The sequence below is a fragment of the Spermophilus citellus genome (assembly GCF_964194105.1).
Source record: "Spermophilus citellus genome assembly, chromosome: 6".
NCBI lineage: Eukaryota > Metazoa > Chordata > Mammalia > Rodentia > Sciuridae > Spermophilus > Spermophilus citellus.
Window position 1 is genome coordinate 17,817,833 of NC_138187.1, and position 13,770 is coordinate 17,831,602.

The window sequence follows — 13,770 nt, forward strand, 5'->3', positions numbered from 1 at the left end:
TCAGATGGTCAGTAACAGCAGACCCTTAGGTGGCCACTCAAACGTCATTCATGTATCCTCAGGCTGTGCAGATCACAGAGGCGTTCTCTAAATGAGTGGTTTCAAACTGGCCACTGGCTGACCTATTTGGCCTCAGCACTTATTGTTTTAATAAGATGTGAGTTGACATTTAAAAACTGGAAGGTTTCACATAGGATTCCAGATTTCCATCTTCTTTTGAAAAATGGCAACGCTTGTGCCCATGTGTTTACATGACGAGAGTCACTCAGAGCTTTAAGAGGATATGGGATGCGCCCTTCAGTTAGTCCAAGTCCCCACCCGCTTCATTATCTCCATGTCCCCAGGGCCATGGGTTGTCGTGGCTTTCTGTTGGTGGTGGTGTTGGACACTGTGGATATGAACTGTGCCCACCCAAAGTGGGGAGCTCCAGAGGGCCACGTGTTTAAAGAGAAACGGAGGAAAGCGTATTTCTGGATAGAGGCAAAGATGATTTTTAACATGTTGCAAATATGCCTCCTGTGGCTCAGATACGTCCCCTGTCAACTCACGACAGGCCATTGAGTTTGCAGAGAAATGGAGTTTTCCACAAAGGGCTCATTTCCCTCCAGCCTTCTGGAGGCCTTGTGACATAGGGGGTCAGAGCTGGGTCCTAACTGGGCTGGGCCTTCCCTCCAAAAATACTTGGGAGTCAAATGGGCAGGAGAAATAGGTTTATTCCAAGTCAGTTGTGAAGGAAGACAGAGGAGATTTATTCTCAAATAGTCATCTTCAGGAAATTGAGAGAAAAGAAGGCCGGAGATATACATATGCAGATTTGTGGTCCGTCCCAGGTTCCCTGGTGCCTGTGAGGTCATAGGGTGGGGGTTGGGGGGTAGCCCATTGGCTTTGACTCTCGGTGTGAGGAAATAGGGGATGCAGAAAGCAAGTTATTAGGAAGTTCCAAAGTTAATTTGGTGCTTGGATTCTCAGTGTGGGGAAGGTGTCCTTAATCTCGGAGGTGGCAGATTTCATAAATTCACTGTGTCCCTGCCTACCAGGGGCGTGGCTTCACTCTAGTTAGTTTGAGCCTCAGTTTCTTTCTTGGAAGACAGTGAGAGTCTTGAAATACCAATCTTGCAGAATTAAAGTCTTCCAGATTAAGGTATTAATGAACACAGTTGTTCCTCGGTAACCAGTTCCAGGTCCCACGGGGACACCTATACCCACAGGTGCTCAAGTCCCTTGTATAAAAGGGCTTGGCATTTATATGTATGTAACTTTCACAATCCTCCCCATACTTAAAATCACCTCTGGATTACTTGTAATACCTAATACAATGTAATTGCTACGTGAATAGTTATACCATATTGTTTAGGGGAAATGTCAAAAAAAGAAAGTCTGTACATGTTGAGTTCTGACCCAACCCCACCCCCAAACATCTATGATGGGTGTTTGGTTGGCTCTGTGGGTGTGGAACCCAGGGATATGGAGGTTGGACTGTGTTTCTGGAACAGGTACATCCAGTGCTTGTCCCACTGCACAAACACGTTCAGGTTGGCTCTGCTCTCCCATCTCCGGGAGACCAAGCCCATCTCTATGACGGTTCTCTGCTGGGTTCTTTTTAGGTGATGTGACCCCAAAGCGGTCCAAAGTAGTGAAGGCCATCTTGTGGCTCTGTGGAATGGAGAACAAGGGCAAAGAGGAGCCCCCAGGCAAAGTGGAACCCGTGATAGATTTCTTGGAGGAAAACCCCATTGTGAAAACCCTTCTGGATGTCAATTGCATTGTCTGCATGACCTGCGCCATCTTCCTGTGGGGCTACTTTGCTTAATGCAGAGTGGACCCAGGGGGTCCAGTTCTCAGTTTGTTTTTGATGTCTTGTTATTTTTTAATGAAGTAATAATAATAATAATAATAATAAAGCTTTTGTTTGTTTACCACAAAGCTTCTAAGGTGTTTATGGGCCATTTTTGACATGACATTTATCTCTTTTCTTCTTGAAAGGAAGAGCTGATCCCCAAAGGTCTTCTCATTGTGATCCTTGCACTGTGATCCTGAAATCCCATACTATAAGAAAATCAGGCTGGGCACCTCCACAGAGAATTTCCGCTGGTTGAGGCCAGTGTGGCTTGGGACCTGGAGAGCAGCCATCTACTACTCTGTGGAGTTGGCCATCTCAGTTTCTCTGTTGGGGCCCTGATAGGGTCTAATGGGATGCCACATAGCGGTTGTGTTTGTCATGTGCATGGCTAAGAGCAAGACCAGGGACAAGAGCCCTGCAGCCCTGGATCAAGGACAGTGGTGGGTAGAGGGATTTACTGGCCTGACCGAGCTAGAAAGTGGAGTGGTCTCTCCAAAGTCCCCAACTTTCAGACTTCAAAGGAAAACAGGAGCCTCTGGGGCCGAGGATTCCCCCCTCCTACTAGTCACTCAGTGATTTCTTTTGAGTTCCTAGTCGTGCTCAATACCTGGGCCCAGCTGGTCCAAAGGTACCTGTATTAGCCCAGAGCCTCCCCTTGTTAGGAGGCCTGGCTTCTCCACACTAACCCAAATGATTGTTCTAGGCTGATAAAAGGCGCCCTGAGGCCACACAGGAAGGGACAGATCCGTGGGGCCTGGTTGCTAATGTTGTTCCTACCCAGACCCTGTAACAGGCTCCCTGCAGGAGTCTGAGACAGTTTTGGAGGCTAGAGAACTCCGGGACAATCTGCGCGGGTCAGGCTGCGCTTGCCTCTCCAGGGGCCAAAGGAGAGGAGTGGGAGGCACAGGGCTGTCCAGTGGAGTCGGGAGCTCCCTGTGCTGACCTGAACACCGACCCCTGCTGCCTCTGGCTGGGGCCAGAAGTACGCTTCAGTGGAAGTTGTCCCTATCACGGCTCAAGCCACTGCCGTCTCTCCTGGGATTGCTGCCACCAGCAGCCTGACCGGCCTTCCCACTTGTAATCTTGCCCCTTTTTCAGCCACAGGCAGAGAGCAAATCTGATCCAGTGATCTCTCTGCCTTGAATCCTTTCAGTGACTCTCAGGATGAAGCCCACATTCCTGTAGGAAAGATAAGGCCTCTAATGACCAGGTCTCTCTCAGGTCTCTCTGCTCTGCAAGGTCTCCCTGGCGGCTGAAGGTCATAACATATTCACATTTTCCCCCTCACCTCTGTGCCTTAGCACAGGGGATGGCATAAAAGGGGCCAGCGGGACGTGGTCAAACACTGATTCCTAGGTCCTGGTCCATGCTCCGAACAGGTCCACGCCACTCCCTTCCCACTGCCTCGCTCTGATTTAGGCCAGCGTAGCTCTTCTCCAAGGCTGGTCCCTGTTTCTAGTCTTGCCTCTGCCTCAGTCCCGCTTCTACACCATGGTCAGATATCTAAAACAAATGGAACTAGCAGCTCCCCTTCTCCTCTCCCCAGTTCCCTACTATCCTTGGGAAAGCTTTCGAGTTTCCTTCTGGCCTAGATCCTCCTGACTTCACCAGCCCATTCCTTGCTCTGTGCTCCAACTCTAGCTCCGCCTCCTGCTCTGGCCATGCCTTCTCTGGCTCCACCCTTTCTCTGGCTCCACCTCCTCTTCTGACTCCAGCTCCTAATCTGCCTCCTGTTCTGGCTCCAGCCCCGCCCCCCATTCTGGCTCCATCTCCATCTCTGGTTCTGCCTCTTAACTCTAGCTTGGCCTCCTGCCACTTAAATCTAGCTCTGCCTCCTGCTCTGGTCACATCCCTTACCTGGCTCCACCCCCTTATCTGGCTCCAGCTCCACCTCCTGTTCTGGCCCCACCTCCTCTTCTGGATCCACCTCTGTGTCCCGCTCTGGCTCCACCTCCGTGCTGCCTCCACTCAGCCCCTGCAGGAGACACCTCGTTCCTCTGGACTGTCCACCTGCACCCTCAGCACTCTAAGATGTGCTCATGCCCATGCGCTCTCATGGCTCCTCCCTCTCAGCAACATCTTTGTTTCTATGACTCAGGTTAGTTCTCCAGGGTCCAGGTCAGTTTATGTGAAGAGTAAGCCCTCAGTATTTACCTGGAGGACACAGAATGAGTTACCATGACCTGGGCTCAGTGCTAAGGGTGCGAATGTGGAAACCTTCATTGCTGATGTGCACAAAGACTGAGTTCACATACTAACTAGGGGGAGGATGAAAACAAGGTTGGTGAAGTGCTCTTCCACGTATCAAACTCGCTCTTGTGCCAAGAGTGTCATTAGCAATGATGTTTCAAAGTGTGTGGCAGATAGGCCTTAAGGGGACCCTCAATGATCCCTACCTGCTGTGGTTCACACCCTTGTCTAATTCCCTATCCTTGGGTATAGAGACCCTATGACCTGCTTCTGCCAGAACATAGTGACGGTGATGGGATATGTTCTAGTCAACTTTCTCACTGCTGGGACTAAAAGACCTGACAAGGATGATTTGAGGGGAAAAAGTTTATGTGAGGGCTCATGGTTTCAGAGGTCTCAGTCCATAGATGACTGTTATGGCTTGGGTGTGGTGTGCCCCAAAAGCTCATGTGTGAGACACTGCAAAAAGGTTCAGAGAAGTCAGGATTAACCCAATCAGTGAATTAATCACCTGATGGGATTAATTGAGTGGTAGCTGAAGGCAGGTGGGGTGTGGCAGGAGGAGGTGGGGCACTGGGGGGGTGGCTTTGGGGAATATATCTGTATCTGGCAAGTGAAGAGGTCTCCACCTCTCTCTGCTTCCTGACCATCCTGTGAGCTGCTTCCCTCTGCCACACTCTTCCACCATGACATTCTGCCTTATCTAAAGTCCCAAGGAAGGGAGCTGGCTGGCTGTGTACGAAGACCTCTGAAACCATGAGTTCCCAAATTAACTTTTTCTTCTCTACAGCTGTTCTGGTTGGGTCTTTTAGTCACAACAGTGAAAAATCTGACTAAAACAATGACCAACTCCATTCCTCAGGGCCTGAGATGAGGCAGAACGTCATGGCGGAAGTGTGTGGTGGAGGCAAGCACCTGAGGACACAGCACTGGGAAGCAGAGAGCTCTGCTCTACAAGGACAAAATAGAAACCCAGAGACATCCCCCCACGGACCCACCTCCTCCCGCCACACCCTACCTGCCTCCAGTCCCCACCCAGCTAGTCCCTATCAGGGGACTGATTAATGCACTGATTAGGTTAAGGCCCTCCTAACCCATTCATTTCCCTCTCAATTTCCTTCATTGTCTCACGAATGAGCTTTTGTGGACACCTCACATTTAAGCCCTACCAGGATGTCACCGTTGTTACATGTTGTTTAATGAATGGTGACCTCAGTCTGTCTTGCTGGGGGACTCACTCCCTAGTTCCACGCATGTCATAGGGGAAAAGTGGAAGCCACTGGTCTAAAACATCCCAGTCAATGAGTACTACTGCTGTCTCCTGTGAGACCCCAAGACTGTAGGTCCCAGAGACCACCTGGAGTGAAGACATAGCAGGATCCGGAAGATCCTGAAAGAAGAAGAGGGTGAAGGCCCCAGAATATGGTGGGGAATGGTGGAAGTGGGCCTCAGCAAGAAAAAACCAGGAGGAGGCTTTGATACCTTCAAATATGAACTCACGGGGAACTACAGCCCCAAGAAGAACAAGGGGTCCATCCATGAGACCCCTGGGAACCAGAGCCATAAGACAGTCCAGGGATTGGGTCATTCCAACCATCTCTGAACTCTTGGAGTGACCACGGGGCAGAACCCTGCACAATCAGGGCAGCCAGGGTTCCTCTCTGAACCTCTGTGGCCTTCAGAGTACTGGACTAAACGCATGGGTGCTGAGCTACAGGGCGTGGTGAGGGGAACAGCTCGAACACTGGTGTAGTAGCCGAGGCAGAAGGAGCAGGGACAAAAGGTCTGCCACACAGGGCTAGAGCATTTTAAGAAATTGTGAAAGACGGAAAGGAAGCAATCAGGAAGTCAGATAACCAGCAGGATCTTTCTAGAAACCAGCACCTTTCTGGATGGCCAGGGTGGCTGGCTATGGATTCAGATTCTGGCCCATTTAGAGCAGTGGGTAGGGGAAAAGAGCCTGCCAAGGTGACAAGCACAGCAGGAGGGACTGTGGGCTCTAGAATGACAAAGAGGATCCACCCTCAGCTGACACAGTGACAGCTCAGAACATCCAATTCTGAGCCACCAGACCCCTGCTGGCTCATCCCCCCAAAGATGATGAACAGTAGCTTCTGTTTGGTATTTACCTTTGACCCATCAAATCGTTTTCATTTTTATGAAGACTGGAGCTGTCGGGTCAGGAGAGAGCCACGAACAACAGAATAAAACAGAATAAACTTGAATGATGCCCTTAAAATGAGGGTTTGGTGTGTCCTGTATCAGAATCACCAATAACAAACACCTGCTGCAGGCAGGGAGCATGTCAACGCTGTCCCCTTGACAAGCACGTGCTCCGCGTCCCTGCATCCCGAGTGCTCGGCTCGGGCATCCCAGTGGAGACCTCTCCGGAGACATCTCCAAGGTGCTGCAGACAGACTCCGGCCGTGCACAGCTGGGCACCATGGAGAAGGGGCTGGACACTGAGCCCCAGCCTGCACAGAGTCCTCCTAGGCAGCGTTTGTTCTATAGCTAAGGGGGAGGAAGGAAGAGTGCGTCTGGAGCAGACAGAAACTTAACATATGGGGGGATCACAGGTGCAGATTTTCATTGAAATTAAGTGTGGAGAGTGCTCTGGGGGCACCGGGAACTCAGAGGAAGAGAAAGCTGCGGTTGCTCCTGTCAAGCCAGGGGCAGGCCACTGACACTCCCAGCTGACAGCTCCAACAATGGACGGCCCTAGCAGTGTGTCCCCCTTTGTGCATATGTGGCCCTGGGGAGGGGTCTTCATGAGAACAGTGGTCCAGACTCAGCCTCATTTGGCTCCAATTCCCCACCTGCTCTTCTCAAGGGTTTCAATCCTGGGAAAGACGTGGCAGAGCAAGAAGGCATCCCAGTCCCTGAAAAGGGGACTCCTGTGACAGTTAAAGCTGCTGATGTATTTCCTGGCCCTGTGGAAGCCGAGTCTCTGAGAGTGAGCACCCCTAGTCTATGTCCCTCGAGGGACAAGAAAGGGGATGGGGACTGGTGAGACCCCGAGGGCAGCCTGAGGTCTGGGGGAACCTGGTGGCCTTTTTCACTGCAGCGACTTCACTCTATTTTTTCAAATGCTCTGAGTTACAATTGGACCTCCTAAGATGACCCATCAGCAATTCTACTTGGCTAAGTGACAATATACACCCACGTGTGTCACGTGTGTACGTATACACACACACATACACACACACACACACACACACACACACACACACATTCTAGTTTGCGTCCAAGAATTATCAAATTTTCATATAAACCACAGAATATATTTAATCCAAATTAAACATGAAACTAGAATAATGTTCGGTCCGTATCAAGGAGCAATTACATTGTTTAAAAAAAAAAAAAAAAAGACAGTACATTTCTCTACATTCTGGCAATCTGACAAGGCACAAGTCACGTCCAGTTTGATGAGGTGACAGATCCAGCAGTCACCATCGATGCTCACGGTTCTGAGGGGACTGGGAAGACACAGACCAGACTTAATACAAAACGGTTCTGCAGCAAGTCTGCAGGAGGGGCTCCCTCCTGGTACATGAGGGTGAGCGCCCCAGTAGCAAGCAGCACTGACTTGCATGGCTGAGGGTTTTATTAAATAGATGGCGCGTTACTTCTTGTTCGCTCCCAGCTGCTGTGGGTGCCGCCTGCATTCACAGCAGTGGCCAAAGCTTCCTATGCACTGCTCGGCAGGAAGGCTGGTCCTCTCCAGGTTCTTCTTTGCTTTTGACTTTTTGCCATGGTTGCCCTCCCAGGTAAAGAAAGCCAACTTCTTCAAGACCCAGGTCATGCAGCTTTGAAGTGTGGGCCTCCACGCTCTCCTTGGGCTGTGCAAAAGGCCAGGTCCTGCATGGGAGGACCTTTCTCCTCCACTGAAAGCTATTCACTGTCTGGTCTGCCCAGCCTGGTTCCGGCCCACAGGGTGGGAGGGACGGCTGGGAGCGGCTTTCTTCACAAGGCGGTACTTTCCGTGTCATTGTCTATATCCAGCAGAATGTGGCCGGGCAGGTCTTTGTTTGCGGAGTCTGAGTGCATTTCAGAAAAGATGCTGCGAAGCGGTTCTGAAGCCCTAGAATTGGTGTCTGGACAGAAAACACAAGGAGACATGGTATCAACGAGGGGCGACATGTGGGAGCCCCGGGGACGAGGCTGGGAAGGTGAGTCAGCCCATGCACACAGTCCCCTGCTAGAGACCTCAGCAGCCCTGAGAAGTTGAGTCAAGCCTTGGAGATCCCAGAAAGTGGCCCTCATGGCACAATCCCCTCTGGTGTTCCTTCTTGTGAGCCTGGGCAGCCCTCAGAGGATTTTTGACTGAAGAAAGGAAACCTCTTCCTTATCAAGGCCTCTGATGCACTAGATGAAATCTCCTATCAGCAGGGATTCCTCCTGCTACCAATGCTATGACCACAACCTTGGGCTAGCAAAATTTGGGGTTGAATTATTTGGGTTGTGGGGCTGTCCTGTGCATTATAGGATATTGAGCAGAATCCATGACTTTACTTTATTAAATGCTAGATGGCTCTTTTCCCCTAGGGTGACTGTCTTGACAGTCTCCAGACACTGTCAAGTGTCTTCTGGGGGCCCAATCATCCCTGGTTGACAATAACTGAAGTAGACTACCAAATCTCCTATAAATATTAGTTTTCTCTAATACTTATACATCAAATTCCCTTTTCATGTCTTATTATGTTGGCTGAAATTCTTTTGGTTGATCCCCCCCCCCCCTTGCTCTCCAGTGCTGGGGATGCAACCCTGGGCCTCATACATGCCAGGCAAGTGCTCTACCATGAGTTATACAAGTTCCCAGCCCCAGAATTCCTTTTAGTAAGATGGAAAATATATGGTTCTCAAGCCACTGTCCCTCATGCTCATGCTGATAAGACACCTTCATCCACCACAGCTCTCTTCCCAGAGAGGTTAGTGGGTCCTAAATTCATTCATTCATGAACAAATACTAAATATTTACTGAGCACTGACCACATGCCACGTTCTACCTGCTGAGGACACAACAATGAACAATACAGACACGGTGTTAATGAAGCCTGTGGACAAGTGGGGGGGCCCAACCCTAAGGTTCAGTGTCAGGCAGAGGTGAGCTCTAGCAAATTATGAGAAAAGCTCTGTTAGGTATTTGAGGGAAGAGAAATGTTTGGCTATGTTGTGATTTTACTTTGTCAGGTTAGAGCTGTCCTGGAGGGTGTGGGGAGGGAACCACATGGAAGGTGGGCTTGCTGGAGCACTTTCCAGGTGGACTGAAGGCGGCTCTCCCTGCTCTTGGCACAGGCTGCCCCTGCTGGAGCTGTTTCTGATAGTGCCTCTGTCTCCCCCGCTCCTCATCCACGCAGGCACAGCAGGCAAATGCCGGTGCACCTTCTCACTGCTCTGAGACTCACCCCTGTCCCCAACCCCTTTCACACTCCTGTCCCTACAGTTCTCCCTGGGGCACCCCTTTCTTCACAGTGACTTCTAGGAGGGTTGGTAGACTTGTCCCTCAGGGTTTGCTGTGCATCACAACTCAGAGAAATTCCTAGATTTATGGAGGAGCCTGTGTGTTAAAGAATTCAAGCGCTCAATGTCATTTCAGACAACTTAGGTCTTTAGATAACTATAAATCCCACTGCACTGGGCTGAGGCGCTCTGTACAATGGCACAGTCAGAAGCAGTCTGTGTGCACAGAACTGAGGATGTCTCAGAATGGTCCTCAGCAGAATGGAAGTCAACAGGACAGAGTGCACATGCGTCTTGTTCACAGTACATCCTCAGTACCTAGAAGCACCACTGACAAACAGCAGACTTCACACATCGTGGCTGGACACTTGGATGGCTGCATGGAAGAGTCACCCTGTGTGACCAACCCTCCCTTCTTAAATGTCCTTAGGCAACTGCAGCCAGGACTCAAGGCAACAGTGGAACAAAAAAACCACTGGAAATTGTAAACCCTTTCCCTGTCATCCCGACCCAACAATACAGATGGTGCCAAGCAGCAGTGTTTCCTCTCAGCCCCCAGAGCTGACAAGGAACCTGGGGGGCATGAGCAAGGCAAAGACCCTGTACATACGGACTGGGTTTCTACTTGTTAACATCTATATTTACATATAAGACCTCACACATCATCGACAACATCTCCATTTTTACTTCTCTGAATTTTTCTATTTATAATGAAGACAATTCTATATCCGGGGGAAAATGTGTAGTAGGGCCTAGGGAAATCCCTCAACCTGCTCCTGTCCGTCCCCCCGGCTCCCCAAGCCCCTTTCTCATTCTTCCGTGTATCATTTTGTGAAAGCAAATAGTGGATCTGTTTGCACACAACAAGGAGGAAGGAGGGAGGCAATGTGTGCATCGAGGATTCTGAGAGGGAGTAAGCCTGTCGTGAGGACTCACTGGGCTTGCTAAGTGCTCCCCATGCACCCTGCCAATCAACCCTCACCACTCCACTGGGGAGAGAGGGGAGGCAGACAGCCGCTCAAGGGCTCTGCTCCTTGTCCCAGGGGACGGGAGAGTGCAGGTCTGAAGGGATCAAAGCCACGTGGCTAGAGTCTGGCTGTGATCTACATAATGCTTTTCCTCCTCCCTAAGGGTTTGTGGAAGCTCTTGGGTGAGGATCCTGAAAAAGAAGACATCACCTGAGGAGCTAATGGCTTCAGTCTTAAACTTTCTGGTGCATTGTAATAAAAAGGAGAAAAAATTATTTTAAAGACAGATGAAAGAATCCAAGTCTCTCCAACCCTCTGCCTATGAATATATACACTATCTGCATTCCAAGAAGGGCTGGTCTTTGTGCATATTGCTTGGAATTAAGTTCACAACAGATGCTAACCACCACCAAGAAACTGGAAAAGAGACTCCCAGTAACCGGACTCAGCCCAAAGGCAGAATGGAGATGGTTCATCCTGGGTTTGGGCCTCTGACACACGTAGCCCAGGTCCTCCTGACCTGAGTGTCTCCCTCCAGGAAGCAGGCCCTCTGAGGGCCTATACTGGCAACCTGATACTTAGGGTATGATTCTAGGACAGTCGGTCACCCTTGCAATTCTGAGTGCGTGCTTTTGGTCATAAATCTATCTTTCAAGAGGGCAAGGTCATCTGAGAGCAAGTAGATCCAAATCCACTCTTGAAATGAAGAGTTTCAGGCTCAGCTGCAGAGTGGACAAGCCCTACCGCCACTGTCCATCCCTCAGCTCTGACCCAGGGACCACAGGCACGGCTGCCTTCTAGGCCTCACCACTCCTTAAGACTATAAGCAATATTCTTATCCATGAAAGACACTGACTCAACTTTTTATTATTCTAGGAGAGGTTCTGTTCAAGTCTCACTGGATATTTAACTTGACACGATTTCTCTTATGTACTTGTTAAAAGTAAACTGCCAATAGAAGAACAAGCCACTTAGTACTGATCCATCTGCTAGATGAAATATTATGCTGTCATCTAACATAGATGGCAAAGACCACAGATGTAAAATAAAATGACACAGGATCAAAATCTGTATACGTCAAAATAATTGTGATCACACACCTCCTTGCCTTCAGAAAACCCAGAATTTTTAAAAAGTAGAATAAAAATAGACTTCCCCAATTATAGAACTGTAAGTTCTTATTATTTCTATTTCTCAAAATTTCTTTTTATATCCATCCATACTATTTTTAAAGAATGTATTATTTCACAATATAAAGAGTTTGATTTTTAAGAGAGGACACTGGAGAGCCAGCAAACTGTCCAGTGTTATGGGCATTTGAGAGTGACTCCATCATTGTGACCCTGGGTATTCTCCTAACTCCTCTCCCTACAGTAAGAAATGTCTTCTCCTGCAGGGTATTGTCTTTCTAACCCACAAAAACACTAATAGGAAAACCAAGTGGTGCATGAAATTGAAATATGGACACAGGAGCCCTGCTTCTGACCTCCTGGCTCTGGGTCCTAGAAGGCTGGGTCTGGGCATGTAAGATCTATAAATGCTGACTTAGGAATCCAATATGTAACTTTGATCTAAAACATTTTCGTTTAGATAAATGTAATAAACAACTGCCAGAGATTTGACCCTGTGTGTTATGAACTGTAACAGGTGCTTCCTATTTCACCGAGTTTAATCCCCTCATCAGGTCTACCAGGTGTCACCACTTCCAAGGTCAACCAGGTTGTCCCCTGCCCAGTGTAACAGAGAGCTAAAACGCTAAGTCAGGTATGCTTGACAGTGCAGTGTATGTTGTTTCTACTACACCTCAAGCCTGTTCAATAGAGGAAAGAATAGAAGTCATAGGAGTCATGAGGCCAGCCCTGTGGCACCTGATCCACATCTGTGCACACATTTAGTACTCAGGGTGACTCACAGCAAGCATGGACAAGCCGCCCTCCTTAGTGCATGCACTATTAGTAGGGGTGCAAGCAGGCAGGGTTAGGGAGACTGGTTAGTAACAGGCATTAGTGCACAAATATGATCAGACAGCAGCAAAAATGCTTTGGCCAATCAGGTGCCTTTTCCTTACCATTACATATTCCAATTTCAGTTCTGACTGAATATGGCAGGTCATACATCTAAATTATTTAATGAAATGTTTAAATTAGAATACTCTTTGCTAAAACTTATTAAACACAGCAAGATGAACACTGTTCCCTTGGGAAGTTAAAACCCTACTGATCCTCCATTCTCCAGAGCTCTGCTCTGTGCTGAGCTGCCAGGCACTGACCACCAAGCCTGCGTGGCGGCAGTGATCCCCGGAGAGCTGACCTTGATCCCAGAATCCTCGTGTCAGCTCTTTGAGATTAAATACTCTAAATGAAGGGCCTGTTTTTAGGAAATTGCCCATCTGAAGTTTTCCAAGTGAAAACAAGATGTCATGGTACAGGACCCTGCTCAAGGAAGTTACTACCTTCCAGAAAAGCCCAGTGCTATGTTCTAGAATGGCTAATAGGCAAGCCAACCCCTGTGGGCTCCTGGACTCTAACTGCTGGCTTTCTGTGTACATCCAAGGGCATCCAGGGGATTGTAAGATGTTAAAGGTTAATTCTGTAATACAAAGACAATTGTGGTGACCTGGAGTCTTGTGTTAGGAAAACTCACAGCATAGACTGGCTTTTAAATGTTTAGCTAATATCTTAAGGAAAAGTTACTTTTAAGTGGAAAATTTTGCCTAATAATTACAAAGCACAGTGAATTGCAGTGTTGTAGCTGATCAACAGAACAACCTTCTGGCATAAACACAACCCAGGTAAGAACCCTATTAAAGGAGACATGGAATTCTGGTTTGTAGTCTTCCATCTAAATAAAAACAAAAGATCTAGAAATAAAATGTCGCTGTGTCACAAGTACTAAAGCATTAATCCTTTAACAGTGATTATGGCTCAGTTACTTTACACTGTAAATGATTTCCACACCCACTGGGCACTCCCAGACTCAGGTCAGTCACCAGGTAATAAGGAAGGTGGGCTCGGGCCTGTGGCTCCCCCGTGTTTTCAGTCACACTCTAGCCTTCCCTTGTGCTCCCTATAGGAGTCTTGCTCGAGCAGAAGCTGGGGTGCTCTTACAGCATGACCCATAAAATGCTTCTGGCTGTGATGAAGGCAATCACACTCTTAACGAGAGGCTTCTGCTGAGCAAATGTGGATCCAAGGGCAGGTTCAGATGAGCTTCACGGCGCCTTTTAAAAAGCTCATTGTGGTTTAAGAAAGCAAAATGTCGGCATGCTGGATTACAAAGGGATTCCAAGGAATTCAGTAAAGGATCTTGGGG

The 13,770-nt window shown here is 48.7% G+C and overlaps 2 protein-coding genes across 16 annotated transcripts in view; one reads left to right on the forward strand and one right to left on the reverse strand.

Annotated features, from left to right (window-relative positions):
• The window catches only part of SLC5A11 (solute carrier family 5 member 11), a gene marked incomplete at both ends in the record, with an annotated part of 38,499 nt that extends 36,689 nt beyond the window's left edge, over positions 1–1,810 (forward strand). For all 9 annotated transcript variants that reach the window (XM_081299746.1, XM_081299743.1, XM_081299738.1 and 6 more), the window contains one exon: positions 1,605–1,810. In XM_081299746.1, coding sequence (XP_081155872.1) covers positions 1,605–1,810 — 206 coding nt within the window. The remainder of the gene's footprint in view (positions 1–1,604) is intronic.
• Positions 1,811–7,289: 5,479 nt separating this feature from the next.
• Positions 7,290–13,770, reverse strand: part of ARHGAP17 (Rho GTPase activating protein 17) — an 87,721-nt gene continuing 81,240 nt past the window's right edge. For 4 of the 7 annotated variants that reach the window (XM_081299614.1, XM_081299615.1, XM_081299619.1 and 1 more), the window contains one exon: positions 7,290–8,124. In XM_081299614.1, the coding sequence (XP_081155740.1) occupies positions 7,994–8,124 (131 nt within the window). In that variant the 3' untranslated portion in view covers positions 7,290–7,993. Of the gene's footprint in view, positions 8,125–12,526; positions 12,576–13,770 lie in introns of all 7 variants that reach the window. The other 3 variants (XM_081299617.1, XR_014022702.1, XM_081299616.1) reach the window with 3 other exon arrangements.